Source organism: Corvus hawaiiensis, chromosome 7, assembly GCF_020740725.1.
Source record: "Corvus hawaiiensis isolate bCorHaw1 chromosome 7, bCorHaw1.pri.cur, whole genome shotgun sequence".
NCBI lineage: Eukaryota > Metazoa > Chordata > Aves > Passeriformes > Corvidae > Corvus > Corvus hawaiiensis.
Window position 1 is genome coordinate 9,520,562 of NC_063219.1, and position 17,471 is coordinate 9,538,032.

Genomic DNA, 17,471 nt, shown 5'->3' on the forward strand with positions numbered 1-17,471 from the left:
GTGGCATAAGAACAAAATTCTCACTTTTTTTAATGGAAGGAGGCTTGGGCTGTATATATTCATCCTACAGGAAATTATTCCAGTGTTCCTTTAAAACAGTGAAATGATTTCAAGTCATGTGCTTTTCAATGAAATGTTAAGCCTACCCTCTGCAAAAATCTGTTCTGAAGCAATAGCAGAAACTGTCCTGCCAAAACGTGATCCACAATGCTGTTCAGGAACACCAGTTTTATTGGGCTGAAGTTAATACTTGAGAGTCGAAGGGTTGCCTTGCATGGGGAGCAGGGAAGAAGGAGAGAGGAGACTGTTTCTCATGCCATATCTGATCTTTTCTTGCTATACTTCTCATGAACTTTAGATGGTCAAAAATATAGGCCATCCCCTGTTTTGTTTGTATTAAGATTGTGAGAAGAGGTTAGAATGGAAAGACATGCAAGAGCTGATGTGAGAGGAATGTTTGCTGCTTTAGAAGTCTGTTACTGCTTGTAGCTCAGTTTAAGGTCAACAAAAAGGCAGCAAGACTATTTTTGTTGTGCCTTGAAAAAAATCCACAGAGGTCTGGGTATGCAACTTGAAGCCAAAATCTGATTTTATTCATGCTGGTTATATAAATTACAGATATTACCATGCTATATACAGAATTGCTCTTGTTTTTTATTTTATACACGATGCTTTCTGAACGTATGTGCAACTCACTTTAAGTCACTCAGGCTAATGAACAGAGATGTGTTGTTTCTTTGAAATCTACTTCTTTGTATCACAAAAATATCCCATTACTCTGCTTCTGCTCACTCGCTTTCAACTAAGGTAAGTAGCATGGGTGAAAGGAGAATTGGAAGTCCAATCCATGTCTTCCTGATTCAAGGAGGTTATGTTTTCATCTCAGATGTCTCATTTATACCTGCCTGAGAAAGCAGTAAGGTGCAAACATTCAAGGGCTTGTATTTTAAGCATGCATTAACCAAGTATTCTGCGGGCAAGACTTAGGTCTTGATTGAGCCTGCATTTGTGAAATACAGTGGCCTTGTAGTTGTCTCTTTATTATTCATAAAACCATAACAACAAAACCAAACAACCCAAACTCAGCAGTAAACATGCCTGAAAGAAAAAAAGAGTATTAAAAAATTTACCATTTTTACAAAAACTAGTTGTCCTGCTTATTAAATGAGCCTGTGACAGGCACATAATATCCTGTCATGCAGCACAAATTGCCAGGTGGTCAGCAAATGCTGCAGCTCTTCAGTAACTGTTTTTTTAAAACTGCCTCCCTGGTGGCGTTGACCAGTTAGTATCCAAACTGTGTCAGGTCAGGATTTTTTATGTGTAGATTTTCTGACAGTACTTTCTGCCCAAATAGATTTACTTCTGCAACTATTTTGCGAGAGGGGGAAGTTTTACTAACTCTCTCTTCCAGTGGTGAAATGGAGACAGCCTTTTAAACACCACAAGTTTTGTGTCTGCTTCCTTTGTGGAACTCCTTTCTCTCCCCAGCCTTGACTACCCGCCTTCCACAACTTCTGATGCGGCATCAGATAAAAATCTCTGCTGAAGGCAATTCATCTTTGGAGAAAAGCAAACCTCAGACACCTCTGGAACATTCAAAGTCAGGGGAATGAGAATCTTTGCTTTGAAACAGTATCTAAATCAGTGGTCCACAAGATTATGATTAAGCAGAAAGTATTTAACATAATAAATCCTAATTTCTCCAAACATATTAATGTCTTTAGGTATCTTTATACACTGTTTTCAGAAGCAAAACATTTTATTCTTATGCTCTCATATTTACAGCAATTCTATGGAAATTAGTTAAATTAGCATGTAAAACTTATCTCTGCTGGCACCCCACTGAAGTCAAATGATTTCCAAGCCAGAAAGAATTTGGTATTTTTTCAGTGACAACAGCAAATCTGACTTGCATAAGGCTATTTGAATTCCTAGGGAGAAAATTCCTTGTTTGTGTGTTATTGATAACAGAAAGATGCCTAAGAATAACAAAATGATTTCCAGGAAAAGCTAGTTTTCAGAGGTGACAGGAAAAAAAAATTATGACTTCTTTAACCCATCCAGTGTTCACATGATTACTAATTTTTCCAGTATGTGAACTTCAGTCAGTGGAGTAAGGAGAACTCAGCTAGAAGAAAAGAAGGAAAAGATTAGTCTCATGGTACTCACAGCTGTTCCTTCAAAAGTAACTGCAGATGAAACCTTCTCTGGCTCAAGGTAACTATAGCCTCACTTTGACAATGTGAGAATCTTGTTTCTAGTTATATATAGAATAGAGGGATACTCTTTAGAAAACACTGTGTGGGAAACAGTTGCAATAGGAATAAGCATAGTATTTCTTTTTATATGAACTTTTGTTGTTGTGGCCTGTGGATATGTATTGCAGGGTTCTTCCTGGAGTCTTGTTGTTTTTGACGGGCAAGGGAAGCTGGATGGGAGGATAGAAGGGAATTCAGCAAGGCTGCAGAAAGTATGCTAAGACTGAGTTAGTGAGTTGCAGGATATTTTGTCCTGCTGCAGATTTCACTCTTGTTTTCTGTATCTCACATGGTGCTTTTTTATTGGCATTTCATGGAGAAAAAGTATTGCTTTAATAGTGCAGATTGTGTACTTGCTGTACTTAGCCAGCTCTTCAGCAGGGTAGATTGTTGTGTGAATTTGGGGTGATAAATAAAAAGCCTCCATATTTTCCTCATTTCCGTTTAGGAAGGTAAATAGAATGGAAAAAGCAAGGAAGGAATTCTTTTAAAATCTTCTAGAACTCTTTTTCTCATGAAATTTTTAGCAGAGCTTGAAAACCTTCCTAGTAAGAGCCTATAGAAGTATCACCATCTAGCAGCACTGAACCACTTGTCTTGATACCTTTAAAACCCACATGACTGTATTTAACTTTTGCAGTTTGCCACCAGGCCCTAAACAATGGCCATGGTCACAGCTTATTTTGAAGCTCTGAATAGAGATGGTTTGAGATTTACTGTGCCTGCAAGAAGAAACCAAAAATGTTTGGAGCCTGATGTTAAACGAAAGTGAATCCAACTATTTACTCTGCCGAAACTTCAGGAAAGCAAATGCGTGCATAGTTCAGAAAGGCAGTTGAGGAGGTCAGAACCATTTCCACATGTTATACACCACAATAGAAATGAAAGGTGACATGTCTTGGATTGGGTGGAGTAGGTTTTAATGCAGAATTTTAATTCAAGCTGGTTATTTCATTTTCAGCTAAAGAACTAGTTTGTCACGAGTGCTATTGGAGAAAAAAGTGAAGAATAAAAAGATATTTTGCTCTTGAGCAGTTCTTCAGCTTGATGTATTAAAGAACTCATCTATTTATATGTAAAGTCTAACTGTACTTCCAATCATTGACAGTCAGGAAGGATTCTGGTTTCGTTTTGTTCTGTTTGTGGGTAAGGAAGAGTGTTTACAGAGAGGCATTTAAAGGGGAGTTGGCAGGCTTTTAAATACATAACCATTTTAAGATCATAAATCATTGAATATGCAGAAGGTTAAGGGCTAGTATTTAAAAAGGAGATTTTCTTCTAAAGCTGCTAGAGCCAAACCACTGCTGTGTTTCCTAAGAAAAGCCTGCTGGACAAATCCCCACCCGGCTCATTACTCTAAAGACTCTGAGCCATGATGATTCTGAACACATTTTCTAGTCAATAAGGAAAGGAGGAATTTTTTTTTTAATACAATGTTCACAGAGTATTTTCCTAATCTTTCTATATACTAAGTTAATACTACTTTTCTTTGCTGAAAGTGTTTTAGTTGACTTTTAATTTTGCACTTTGAAACCCCATGTAAAAACTTGCAGCATTAAAAAGTTGTGCAAGTTTGCTGAATGGGAAATTACTGTGTTCCCTGGGCAGCTCCCCTGAGCAAGTCCAGGCCTTTGTGCTGTCTAGAGAGTTAGTATAAATTACATGTATTTGTCAGTGTAAAGCCTTCTTTTGTGCAAGAACTCTGGGATCTTTGTGTTCTGACATTCATGGTTCATTGGCCAGCATGTCAGGTAATTCCAGTGCTTTCAAGATGCTTGCAGTATCCTGCACCATTTAGAATAGGAAATATCTGCACCATTGTTTCAGAATGTAGTGCAGCAATTGAAGAAAGAGCTGTGATTCTTTCACAATTGTGCAAGCAGCATTTTGTTAACCAGCATCTGTGCTGGACACATCCTGTTTGCTTAATATTTACTTACGAATGGGAAAGTCTACAACTTACAGCAGTTTCAATGGCTGTGGGACTCAGGTGTTCTCTCAGAACAGCATAAACGCTTGGAGACATTGGAAGAAGATCTGATGGGGAATGTGGTTCTGTAGAATCATTTAAGCTAAAAAGAAAAAATAAGCAAACAAAAAATATACAAAAATAATCTTAGAAAGAACTTAAATCCCTCTAACTTTATGCATATCAGTGGAGTATGGTGAATGTTTTTTAAGTCTGTTAACCCTGTACTCAGGCTTGCTGGTGGCCCTGCAAGCACATGCCAACAACCTGGTATACACTTAAAAATGTAGGAGATAGAATCATGTTTATCCTCTTTTTCCTTGGCCTTAATACCAGCTGCTGGAGAGAAAAAGGAGACAGTGAAAGATAAGTAGATCAGAGTACCATGAAATCTGCATTCACTTTTTACAAATGTTTTGCCACATGAATGGGAAAAGCACCATGCAGGCAAAGTTTTTTATGTCCCTTTCTTGTGTTTAGCAGTCCTTGGCCTTGTGTTTCTATGCCAAACTATTTTCAAATAGTTTGGGGAAGGGAAGCAGGGGAAACTCTGAAATGGGATGTAAATTAAGTAAAAAAAAAAAACAGTTGAAGTGTGACACACTTGTGAGGATACTTACATTTTGGAGACTGGGATAAATACAGAAGGAACATAACCTTTCCCTCCTCCATCTGAGGGCTTTGAGACTAGAATAAATAGTAAATAAATTAAATATTGTTGAGTCATTTTATTATCTATTTGAAATTGATTATTTGCTTGAAGTGCTGCAGACAATAATAAATTGAAAAATCCCTGCATAAATAAATAGCCATAAAAGTGAGGAGAATTCCTGAGATTAGTCCTTGAGTTCAGGTCTTAGTCATAGAATTGTCTGTGCTCTCTTGATATGAATCACAATACAATACCACAACCGATGAAAGAGATTTCCTTAGGCCTTCAAAGCAAATACACAATTCTTTAAGTCTGGTACTCTGAGCCTCCACATTTCAGTTCTGCAAATGCTTGGAGCTCTGTCTCTACAGATACAGCTTCAGCAATGTCTTTTGCATGAAATTAAGCATATATGTAAGATTTTAGAGGATTGGAGCATTAGGCAAAGTCCACTGAGTTAAAATGAAGAGGGAGAAAAAAACCTGTAGCCTCCAAATATTTTTGAGTTGTGTAGGAATTTGAGTTCAAATGGAACTGTAACCCTTGATACTGAAATTCTAGAAGAATGTGTTTTATCTATTAAAAAATTAAGGGTTTGAGGGCTTTCTTTAAGCGAGAATGAATTTGATCTAAAAACGTAACTTGGACAAAAAAGAACGTGGGCCTGAACATATTTGGAACCATCCTTTTTTGCATTTTCCAGTGCAGTTGCCAGGGGTTTTTAGGGACATTGTCTGCCATAATAACTTTGTAATTGTGCGGTGTATTGGGAAAAGGTGGTGCAGATAAATTACCTTTTTTAATGAGGTTCCATTGGATGAAATGAAACAAAGTAGGGCTTCCAAGCTGTTTGGGAAATACTGAGTTTTCTTGAAATTAAAGAAACAGCATGCTACAGTATAACACAACTATGAAGCCGATAAGCAGGATGACTTTTCAGTTTCCTCTCCTTTGAACACCCCAGCACTGAATTTTGTGATGCATCAGTCAGGAAAAAAAAAATCAATTTCTTAACTTTTTAGAAATATTTTCATCACCTCTACTGCAACCTCTAAGACTAGGGATGTATTTGCAAAATGAAGCTGTCTAAATGATAGACACATGTTAAAATAGTTCTCTTGAAGATGACTATTAAAGGAGGCATCTTAATCTGTTCTCTCCCTCCTCTTTCTACATTCCTAAAATTGCCTCTTGACTTTGCAGCTGCTGTGCAGAAAGGGTAAATAGAGAAGTGGAGCCCAACCTTCATTTGGCTGACAGCTGTAGTGTTTGCCAAAGGCCTTATCTTTGGGGATATCTGGATACAGGTACTTCAGAGGGTTTTCAGGAACGTTGTCTGCCATAATAACTTTGTAATCGCGTAGTATGTCGGCAAAAGGCAGGGCAGATAAGCGACCTTTGTTATAGGGTTCCACCGAGTGAAATGTTACATCTCCTGCAAAAACACAAAGGCACCATCACCTGTAGATCAGCATCTGCAGCTGGAACACACTTTAGCCTTTCTTTTGAGGTTTACACTTGCATAGGCTTTACCTGTTCTTACCTACGTTAGTATCTTTCAATATATAATTTTGGCATATTTGGAAACAAATCTAAGGTCTGCAGTAAGCAGATACACCTCATAGAGAGCTTTGTTAATATAAAGAACTCAGAGGTGGAATGTCAGAGTTTTGGTTTGTGTTTGAGAAATTGTGATACTTGTATCTTGTCCAAAACCATACTATGACATGATATATGTGAATTTTACTTTCAAACCAAACAAAACGTGACTCCAGTATTGCAGGTATATTGCCGAGTTTGGGTTGGTTTTTGTTTGGTTGGTTTTTTTTGGTTTTTTTTCTTTTAAATTATACTTACCATTTTCTAGCTGATCCACCCAAGTAAAGGTAATTCCACCCAGATTGCTCTCACTAAACCTTAATAAAAATGTTCCTGGTGTCTTGTCTTTCAGCAGAATTCGCTCCTTTTCTTTGCTTACAAATCCCATTATGTACCTGAGGTATAACAGGAAATCATGGGTTTACTTTTGGAAAAAAATACAGACTTCCATCTGGGCAATGTGTAGAATCATAGAAGGGCCTGGGTTCGAAGGGACCTTAAAGTTCACCTGGTTCCAAACCCCCTGCTGTGGACAGGGACATCTTTCACCAGACTGGATTGCCCAGAGCTCTATTCAGCCTGGCCTTGATCTGGCCAGACTTTATACAGGTTTCCAAAATGTGGTTACAAAGCTTTATAAGGCCTAGAGACTGTGACCTAAGCTTTGTGTGATTTACATGTGGAGCATGGCATTGAGCTCAAAGTACTATGAAACTGGTGAAATTTATCCCAGTACTTAACTGCATAGACAGAACTGAAGAACAGATCTAAACCTGCATTTCTAAGGGATTCAGTGTTGTTCCCCTTTGGCAAAAATTTCCAAAAGCTGTAAATGGGAGAAGGGAGAAGTATTAAACTCATTGCAAATACTCCTCTGCATAGCTAAAACTGAGATTAGTGAAGGACAGAGAAAAAGCGGAGAGAGACCAATATACAGCAGTTCCCTTCTTGCTCACCCATCAATCCAAAGAGGAAGAATGTGTTTTTTAATCAAGTCCAGGATTGCTTCAAGCCAAACCCAAAAGGTAAAAGACTTCCCAGGCAAATGCTCCTAACGGTTAAAAACAACCACAAAACACAAACAAAACCAACACACACAAGAAGAGAATCATGAGAGTGATGTTACCCAACGTTCACATGACATAGTTTCTTCTCAGTTTCTTAAGAATAAGCTACTTTGCTCAAGTGAGAATGACAACTTGAGCTGTGGTTTTGAGTAACATTTCTCTTTCAACCTGACATAAAACCAACTGATTTTTAAGATATGCATTGGAAGCACCTCATTTTTCAAGGAAAAAAAAAAATCACATCTGTTGTTTCTTCCTAGTTAGAAAATCACGTTTGAATGAAATGAAGATGAGAAAGTTGAACTTCCTTCCAAGCTTCTGTTCTTGTTTAAATAATGTAGTTAATGAGAATTAAACGAGCTTACCCTTCTTTATCAATACATTCTCTGTTCCTCATCAAAGTTATTGCATATATTGACTGTCTTGGAATAATTTAGGTCAAAACTGAGCATACAAAAAATAGTACCTATGCTTTACAGAAAATATATTACATGCTTTGATAAGACTTTCAACTGATCATTTACAGAAATATGTTAGGCACACTAAAATGGCAGTTTCTGATATCTGTAGCAATATATCTAACTAGATCCCTAATCCCAAGCTTTACGCTTCTGGAAGTGTTATTTTCCTAGTTAAATTTTTACAAGGGATGTGATTGTGCTGAGCTGTAAGTCCCACATATGGCAAATGAGAATCTTATCAGTAGCATCAGGGAAACAGAGATAGGCATGGCTGTGGGTGTTATGAGACATAAGAGTCTAGTTTTACTTTTGGAACAGTACCTTGCAGAACTTTGCCCAGGATAGTTGATAATCATTGTAACTGACTTGTTGCCCTGAAAGAAAAAAAAAAGCCCAAATGGTGCATGTATTATTCTGAAGTTATGAAATAGATATAGCTTGATATCTGTATAGGTGGGTGAGGGGAGAAGTACAGTACATACAGACTTGGGGAGGGAGGGATAGGGGCATGCTAAGGGACTGTAGATCTGCTTTTCTGTATTTTTATGAAGCAGGTGATAATTGTAGTTTTGGGAATACTTGCCTAAAGCAGCCCGTGACTTGGTGTCTGCAACTCTACATGCTCAGTTTCAGTTTTTAGCCTAAATGTTACTTCTCAGTTTTCCCCAAGGCCTCTCCCTTCTGGGGCACACTTGGGTCTCAGAGTAGTCAACAGTTCATCTCACTGAGGTTACAGGGCCTCTTTGCTGTGCTGACACCAGTGAAGCATCTCTGGTGAGGTCCCAGAAGTGAACAGACCCACAAGGACAGGTACTTAAAATGAAACAAACCCCAAACCAAACCTCATAAGCAAGCAAAAATACTTCCTTTTGATTTCAGATGTAAGAGATAATTGCTAAGGAAGAAAAATAACATCACAGTTCAGTGTGACTTTGATGCCCTCTTCCTTCAGTTGAGCAGCCTGGAAGTTGAAAGTTGAATTACTTTGTGATAAGAATAAGCTGATGCCTGCTTTTCTTTAAAGAAAAAAAATGTCATTGTGACATTTTTGACATCAGCCCTGGAAGTGGAGGTCATGACGTGCTGGTTTTGGCTGGGGTAGAGTTCATTTTCTTCACAGTAGCCAGTGTGTTTTGGACTTGTGCTGGAAACAGTGTTGGTAATACAGGGATGTTTTAGTTCTTGCCTAGCAGGGCTTACACACTGTCAAGGTCTTTTCTGCCTCTCACCCCACCCCATGAGCAAAGGGGCTGTGAGTGCTGAGAAGTTGGGAGAGGACATAGCTGGGACAGCTGATCCTAACTGACCAAAAGAATATTCTGCACCATATCATGACATGCTCAAACTAGGGGGAAGGAGGAAGAAGGAGGGGATGTTTGGGATGATTGCATGTGTCTTCCCAAGTAACTCTTACACATGATGGATCCAGCCCTGATTTCCAGGCTGAACACTTGCCTGCAGATGGGAAGTAGTGAATGAATTCCTAGTTTGCCTTGTGTGCATGTGTGGCTTTTGCTTTACCTGTTAAACTGTCTTTATCTTGACCATGAGTTTTCCTACTTTTACCCTTCCAATTCTCTCCCCATCTCACTCTGGGGGAGTGAGTGAGTGAGTGGCTGTGTGAGGCTTAGTTGCCAGCTGGTGCTAAACCACAACAGGTGCTTAAAGCCCTTACCTGTAGCCATCAAATATAAACCCCAAAGCAAATAAAGTCTGTGTATTTCTACACACTTACCCGTAAGTTTCTCTGCCAGCATGTTGAGCTGTTCAGAATTGAGTCCACGACCTACGTATGATGAAAATTGCCAGCTCAGTACTTCTAAGAGCTGGCTTAAAGTGGCAGCAGGGGGGTTGTTGAAGAAAGACAAATTCTGCAACAGAATGAATGCATTGTTTAGATAGCAGCCATGAAATACGTATCAGGCTGTAACAGGAGGCTGCAAGTACTTGAGCAGAATCTGGAAGTGTTGAAAGTCAGCTCTGTGTGTGGGGAAGCATTGGGGCAAACATCTGTGGGCCCTCCCACCTGCAGGCACCCAGCAAGGTCCAGTGGGGTGCCTGAGAAGAGTTGTAGGGCGGCACTCCTAGAGAGAGCCTAAGTCTCTGTGTGCATCTCGGATGCTAAAATACCTTGCTATGCTTCTAGTAGTGTCCTGTGTAAAGACAATGAAAATATGCTTAAATCCTGCCTGAAAAATCTAGATATTATCACTATATTTTAATGTTTAGCGCATGGAAACCTTAAACCATTACATACTGATATGGTGATGTGCTGTTGAATCATTTGGCTTATCTTAGTTTTTTCATTTGTTTTTTTTGGATTGTACACACCATGGACATACTGAAGACTGTGCAAAAACTCTTTGGAGTATCACAGAGTGATAATGCAGTCCAGCCTGCTGGTCTGCTGGCCTGCCACCATGGTGGAGTGTCTGACCCTTTCCCTCCTCCGAGTATCCATGTGACTGCATTAATGCCCAGCTGAAAGCCTGAGAGCCATTGACAGCACTGTTCCACAATCTGCAAATACAGTAACAGTGACTGAATCTAAAATATGTGCTGAGACAGCTGGAGCCTTAGAAAGAATGATTCTGCCTTTGCTCAGGGTTAGAGCCACGAGAAGCTGCTACTTAACATTTATAATCTTCTCCACAGAAAGCACAAGTTCCTATAAAATCCGTGGTGGAAAGCAGCACTTAAGTACATTAGAGACTCACCTATATGCCTGCTTTCATGGTTTGGAGTTGTACTGGTAGAATTATCTTCTAACAGCTCTAGTTTTAGTCAGCCACACCCAAGAAAGATAAAATCAAACTACAGAAGTTAGAGAAGTTGTGGAGAAGGGCTGTCACCTTTCCTTAGTTTAAGAACTACTTTAGGCTACAAAAAGGAAAGCTAAGTGTGCATGTGGTTTTATATCTGGGAAAGAAAGATAAAGAGGACAAGATTAAAGTGTGATGTTGATAACAGCGTATTGTGAAAAAAAGTAAGGCCAGTTCAAGAGCGAAACACATCTTTTTTATACTTAATGTATTTAGTAACCAAATAACACAAATGTGAAGATGCAGGAAGTTGGTATTTATATACTGAGGACCTACCTGAGGATCGTTGGTTGACAGATTGTACCAAATAATAGAGGCCCAGGCATTGGGCAGTTGGCTGACATTGGAAATCATCACCACAGGCAAAGAGCTGGTCTGGTAGAGAGAATGAATGCAGTGTGTAAATGCTGCTGAGGAAAGTATTAGTGCTGTGCTGTGCTTTGGTGTTTTAGCCTCTCTTTCTTCCCAAAGCATAGACTTATTTTCCAGAAGTTCTGAAAATCTTGTGGTTACTGCTGAGGGCCTCACCGAGGATAGGCAGACCTGTGGTCTGGCCCAACACAGTTGTTCTTCTATGAACTGCCGGAAAATGCCTTTTACTCTTGCCCCAGAAAATCTGTCTCGAATACTCACTTCCAAATTTATGGTCAATCCGTACAGGCAGACCTGTGTTTCAAAGCTGATGGAGTGCAGTTCCTCGGTCACCATGTGAGGGCCCTGAGGGAGTAAGGAGGTTTTAAAGCTGTGAGTGCACAGTTGGTGTTTTAGTGATCCAGCTGCTGAGGTCACACTTGGAAAGAAAACTCATATCAAATACATAAGCAGAACAGGAAAAAAAGGAAGTGAAGGAAACAATTTGTTTGTTCAACTATAACATTACATTAGTCCAGAAGCTTGGTATTTTTTCTGATGAATCTAAAAAACCCTGAATATTGTTAAAAGAGTACTTCCAAACTTTTAACTTTTTCTAAAATGGTACTTTTAAACACAGATTTGCACACAAGAAGTTAACAGATAATTTTGTGTGTCTGATAAAGGCTGTCGCCAACTTTCCTTTTCCTAAAGTTTCCTTACTGATTGACAATTTGACTTTGAACAGACATGTTCAACTTCAAGGAGAAACAAACTAGAAACAAAGTCAATAGCCACAGCTTTAAAGACAACTAGGCCTTCATCCAGGTTTGCTGTGTGTACTGAGATGGTACTAGTTGAAGGAGTAGAGACCTACATCATTAATCCAAAGTAAATCTGGTATTAAAACCCCAAGCTTTTCTTGGATGGAAAAAAAAATAAAATCTGTTTGTCATCATTGATTGAAGTTTGTAGTACAAGCGTTTGTTGATTACAAACCAGCATAGCTCTGTAAAAATCCAAATCTCTGCCCCTTAGGAAACAGGTCTTTCGAAATACATTTCCATCCCCAGAACTCAAAGCATAAAAATATATTTCTCCTCTTCCTGTTTTCTTTGTTGTTGGTCTTTCCCTCCCCATCATGCGTTTGTTTTGTTGGACTTGTCTTTTAAAAAAAGAAATTAAAAGTTGCAAATCAAAATGCTTTCCCGTATTGAAATATTCTGCTTTCAGTCAATGTAAAATAAAACTATTTCTTGGCAGAGGACCTCGTGGCCTTATCTTTCCCATGGAGCACCTCCTCCAGGATATGTACAAGCCACTGCAATAAAAGACACTGAATAAATGAGGAATTGAGACCACAGGAGATCCTTAGGCATCTGAATAATAAATCTGCCTTGCAAAGGGAAAATCCAGCTTAGACCTGAAGGCTTTTACATGGAACACTCATCCATCAAATGAGCTCAGATGTTTTAATACAGGTTAAATCAATCCAGCTCAACCTGTATTACTGATACAAAGTTGAAAAGGGTTGGTGAAACCACCCTTCTTCCCCTCATTATGATTTTGCAGAAACAAATTTTTCTCATGGAAAAATCATCTAGGCAAAAAGGTACATCTGCATGAAAGGACAAATCTAAAATAGAGAACTTCCACTTTTTTAATGAGGCCAATTATGTTTAACTACACTTTTAGCAAACTGAATGTCTTATAACAAACCTAGTTTTGAAAGTATTATAGTTGCTGTTAACAAAGAAAATCCCAACTCTTGTTCTGCTAATAACCACTTTCACAGACTGACTTGACCAAGGAGAGGCTCTGTTTGAGGAAATCAGCAGTGAGCCAGGTCACAGTCCAGTTGTCCTAATTCTCCACAGACCTATGATAGCTTTAGATAGTTTTAAAGGCACAATGTGTGGAAGGGGGAGGAAAATGCTGCCAGAAGTAGAGTGCCAGCATTTCTTAACCTACATTTTTGCATTTGCTTGTTGTGATGTCAGTGATTTTGTAAATAGCAAAGTAACTGGGAGGTGAGCCTGGAGTTTCAGTCTTGCTAATCGGGTTGTGAGTTGTTCTGTTCAGAAATGTGTGTGAAACAGGAACAAGTATCTCCTGCTCTAGGTTTTGGTAAAATTCTTCATGTTGATCATACCTTTTACTTTGTACTTAAAGACTACTTCAAATAACTGTTGTGCTTATAAAACTACAGCTATGTGGGCTGTGATATGAGTGATTTTATATATACATATACATATATACGTATATATATATATATGTTTTTTTGGGTTTTTTTAGCTTGCTAATTCAACTTTACCCTCAGTTGTTGGTTTTAGCGCTTTCGTGCCATACACAGAGTCACCACGAGAGGGGAACCTACGACCAGGCTGGGATGAGTGTCAGTAAATGAAGCACATTTTTGGTCCTGGATGAGGCAGCAAATCCATTTGATGCAAAAATAATGACATCCTGACTTCAGCTGTGAACCTGGCCAGTAAAACATATATTTAAAGGACCTTTCCTATAGGAAATAATTATTTCATTATTATTTGGTTTGGGTTTTTTTTCCAAAATATAAATGACCAAAAAGGTAACCTTTGAGAGGAATGCACAAATTTGGATTATTACTCTCCACCTTCTATTGTAACTTTTTCAATATACAAACTTAAGGCATGCAATTACAATTTGAGTCATTCCCACCAGTTCTCATTATACTTATACTAACATAATAATTGGATCCTGTACCTAGTACGTATTTCAGAATCTAACAGCTCTTTGATTTAAATAAAATCAAATATGAAATACTTGTGAGAGTAGGCAAAAACAACATGTAAAATAAATGCACAAACCTCATTTCCTTTGCTTCCAGCGCTTGTTTTCATTTCTTTGGGTTGCTGTATAAAGCAAAGCAATATTTATGTGTCAGAGAGACTACAGACAGAAGTACATATAAAGAACATAATTTGTAACCAGGATGTTTTTAGTTATAATAAGATTTTATTTGCAATATACAAATGAAGTCTTCATAAGTCTCTTGACACTACACCTCAAAATTCTATTCAGTGAGGGTCTTTTGATATTTTAAAAGAATTTTTAAGAAACTAAATGAATGTAACAAAGCATTAATTAGGGTGCTTGCCAAGTGTATAACACAAAAAAGCGCTAAAGACCATTGATCTCAATCTCCTTTTGCAAAACTACACCAAGGTACTGCATCTGTGGTTAAGCCCCAAAAATACCACAGGCAAGGGAGTGTTAGTCAGAAAGCAGGACTCACGGGGCTCTCAGAGAAGTCACAGAAGCAGTACTCTAGTCTCTCACAAGGCTGTTATCACAGGCATTAATTTCCGATAGATTTCAAGCATTCAATTCTATTTCCCCTAGAAAATTGTGGTGTGGTTTAGGGTTTTTGTCTGTTTGTTCTGTGTGTTGGGTTTTTCTGTTTGGGTTTTTTTTGTTGTTGGTTTGGTGTTTTGGGTTTTTTTTAACCAAACTCAGTTTCTGAGAAGCTTTTTAATTCAGCATGATTAGTCTTTCCTTTTCTGGTGGTAATTAGGGTTTGCTTTGTCATTTCTGTGAAAATATATAGTCTTATTTTATGGAATGGATAAGGTATGGAATGGCATAAAGAGGTTCTAGGAGTAAACTTCCTGTATAAGCAGAAAGAAAATGAGTGTGGCATTGACAGTAATACAGTTCTCCCTCCACAGCTTCCAAAGAATCTTATATTTCTCTACCAGAAGTACACAACAATAAAAAAGCAGTCAAACCTACCAAATGTCGAAATTCTACTGACAGGCTTCCATTTGCAGACTCATCCATGTTCATGGCTTTCACGTGCGTTCCACACAGAACGAACCTCCGGTTACTGGGGAGGACATTTCACTTATGTACTCAAATACCATTGTATTGGAAAAATTTAATAAATGTGGTACTTTTATTGTCTTACCTTACAGTTGAAACATTCCTAGAAGAGAAGAGGGGTGGGGGAGAGGAAACAGATTGTGAATCAGTAAATATGTAAGCCATGACTTGTACTGAGAAGCATATCTCAGATGGTAGATTTTGCCTGGTCGAAGTTGGTTTGCATTGACAACACAACTACAGTTTTTAAACTGAAGAACTGAAATTCATACTGTCCATTTAGAGTTTTGCATCTGGCCATATGTAGGCAGTGTATTTTATCTTGCTCTTTATTATCAGACAGTACGCGGCTTTTTAGAGAAACAGCCCTGGCTTCTCTCTTGCTCCCTCCTCACTAGGTGTTTTCCTTCTTTCTTGTAGGCCAACATGCAGTAGGTCCATGCAGTCAAGGTGTTTTTTAAGGGCTTGCAGAAGCACAACAAGCAGAAAGAGGGAGGTAGCTGTACTGAGGGCTGGGGATGGAGCATGGTGAGAGCGGAGGTATTTCAAACCTAACTATCCCATAAATGCAACACAGTTTGATTTCAAGTTTTTGTGTGATGCTGCTGTATCACACAATGATGAATTTTTTCTAAGTCTTGAGACAAATCTTAAATGGATTTCTTGCCTCCAATTTGAAAACATCAATTAGACTTAACAGCTTTGTTTTAAAAAAAGACATCATCCACATAAAAAGGAAGTGTTACTCTGATCTTTTAACTGGTGGGGGGTTTTAATTTTTTTTTTCTTTTCCTTTTAAAAGCAGTTTTATAATCAGATAGGGTAGCCACTGAAAAAAACTGTGTTGTCTCTGTAGGGAGAAAGAGAATATCTTCACTTTTAAGTTTCTTACTTGTCAATAGTTGCTTTCACTCTGATCTGGTAGTTCAGCTCTGGCAATTTAATTAGCAACCTTCAAAACAGAAAATGAGAGAGTGAATATTAACAGAATAAATGTCTCACCAGAAAACACCAGACTAGTTGCTCCAGATTCAAGTATCAGAAATTATTATAATCTGAAAACAGATTAGGCACCTAGGATTATAACACAATTTACAGGGTTTGAATACTCAGAAAGAGGAGCTGGGCTGTACTGGTGGTGGGTGCCCTACCCTCCCTCTAAGTGTGTGGAAAAGTTAGCATGTGTTTCAGGGAATGTCTGGAGAGACACCAAAGTAGTAATAATTAGGAGATGGATTTGTATGATCTCTAACTGCACCACAGATTGTGTGGTGGGCTTTCCTTCATGTACCTTTTCTCACCCCCAACCCTCCATGCACTTTGTGCTGCAAGGTGGAAATGAAATGAGAGTTCCTCTCCAATTTTTGTTCTTTCACAAAGTCAGGCAAGGAGCTACTGGGAGAGAAATAACTTGTCTCTGATTCACCAGAGACCCCCAAAATGCAGCAGTTTCTCTTTCCTCTGTGTATTCTCTGAGTATTCTGATTTTGGCTTGTATGATATGGATCATTATTTATTCAGTTTGTAAAGTCATTAGAACAAGAATTCAATGCATACAGAACCCTGAAGGTGCCACCTTTAGCCACAATGTGCCTTTCTTCCTCATGTTTTACTCTTTGCTGCCACTTGTTCTGCATGACAGATTCTGTGGACTTCATATCCCCATTCCAGAAAATCTCCCTGCAGTTGAAAGGATCCTTAACACAAGTTGGTCTGCTTTGCTTTCTAGATTCTCCTAGGATAAAATACTGTACAAAAATGAAGGACTTTATATCAGATTTTTTCCCTTACCTTAATTTAACAGTGAACTGTATTAAAGTTTTGAGAACCATTGGCCTCTGGGGATGTGTTGGCATGCAGGGCTGCCTTTCAACCACGAAGGAGCTGTGTGAGGAGTGAAACAAATGTATTTTTAGGAATGTGTATGAACAAACAGCTGGGTTTTTTTAGGGGGGAGAGGGGGGAATGGGGCTAGTATCTCTTAAAGACTTATTTCTCTACAGATTCTGAAGTGGGAGGTCTGCATTCCAACTCTCAGTTCTCAAAATGATACAGTGGTCTAATTTTCATTTAAATTGTTCCTTTAAGGAACAGATACTTGGAATACATTGAAAATCACACCAAATTCTATAGTCCTAACATACAATGATGATTAAAGTCTTGGTCTTCTAAACTTTTATCAGAACCATGAAACAGAGTATGAAAATACACTATGTCTCCAAGGAAATGAAACTATCATAATTAAACTATAATTTGAATTTATATATTTATATATATATATATATACACACACACGCATATATATATATATATATATGTCTCAAACAATTGAACACACTTTGCTTTCAGAGACTCACTTGTGGTATATATCTAGTATAGCCAGTAAAAAAACCAAGAGAAATGATGATAATATTTTATCTATTAATAG

The 17,471-nt window shown here is 38.3% G+C and overlaps 1 protein-coding gene across 2 annotated transcripts in view; it reads right to left on the reverse strand.

The window, feature by feature from the left end:
* Window positions 1-565: 565 nt before the first annotated feature.
* STAT4 (signal transducer and activator of transcription 4) overlaps window positions 566-17,471 on the reverse strand; it is a 41,306-nt gene continuing 24,400 nt past the window's right edge. Inside the window, exons 10-24 of one of the 2 annotated variants that reach the window (XM_048309755.1) lie at window positions 16,835-16,927; window positions 15,936-15,995; window positions 15,129-15,146; window positions 14,954-15,047; window positions 14,029-14,073; window positions 11,465-11,548; window positions 11,108-11,206; window positions 9,745-9,880; window positions 8,331-8,383; window positions 7,438-7,532; window positions 6,740-6,876; window positions 6,126-6,317; window positions 4,851-4,917; window positions 4,225-4,333; window positions 566-905 (exon numbers count right to left, since the gene is read on the reverse strand). In XM_048309755.1, coding sequence (XP_048165712.1) covers window positions 870-905; window positions 4,225-4,333; window positions 4,851-4,917; window positions 6,126-6,317; window positions 6,740-6,876; window positions 7,438-7,532; window positions 8,331-8,383; window positions 9,745-9,880; window positions 11,108-11,206; window positions 11,465-11,548; window positions 14,029-14,073; window positions 14,954-15,047; window positions 15,129-15,146; window positions 15,936-15,995; window positions 16,835-16,927 — 1,318 coding nt within the window. In that variant the 3' untranslated portion in view covers window positions 566-869. Of the gene's footprint in view, window positions 2,132-4,224; window positions 4,334-4,850; window positions 4,918-6,125; window positions 6,318-6,739; window positions 6,877-7,437; window positions 7,533-8,330; window positions 8,384-9,744; window positions 9,881-11,107; window positions 11,207-11,464; window positions 11,549-14,028; window positions 14,074-14,953; window positions 15,048-15,128; window positions 15,147-15,935; window positions 15,996-16,834; window positions 16,928-17,471 lie in introns of both variants that reach the window. The other variant, XM_048309756.1, reaches the window with a different exon arrangement.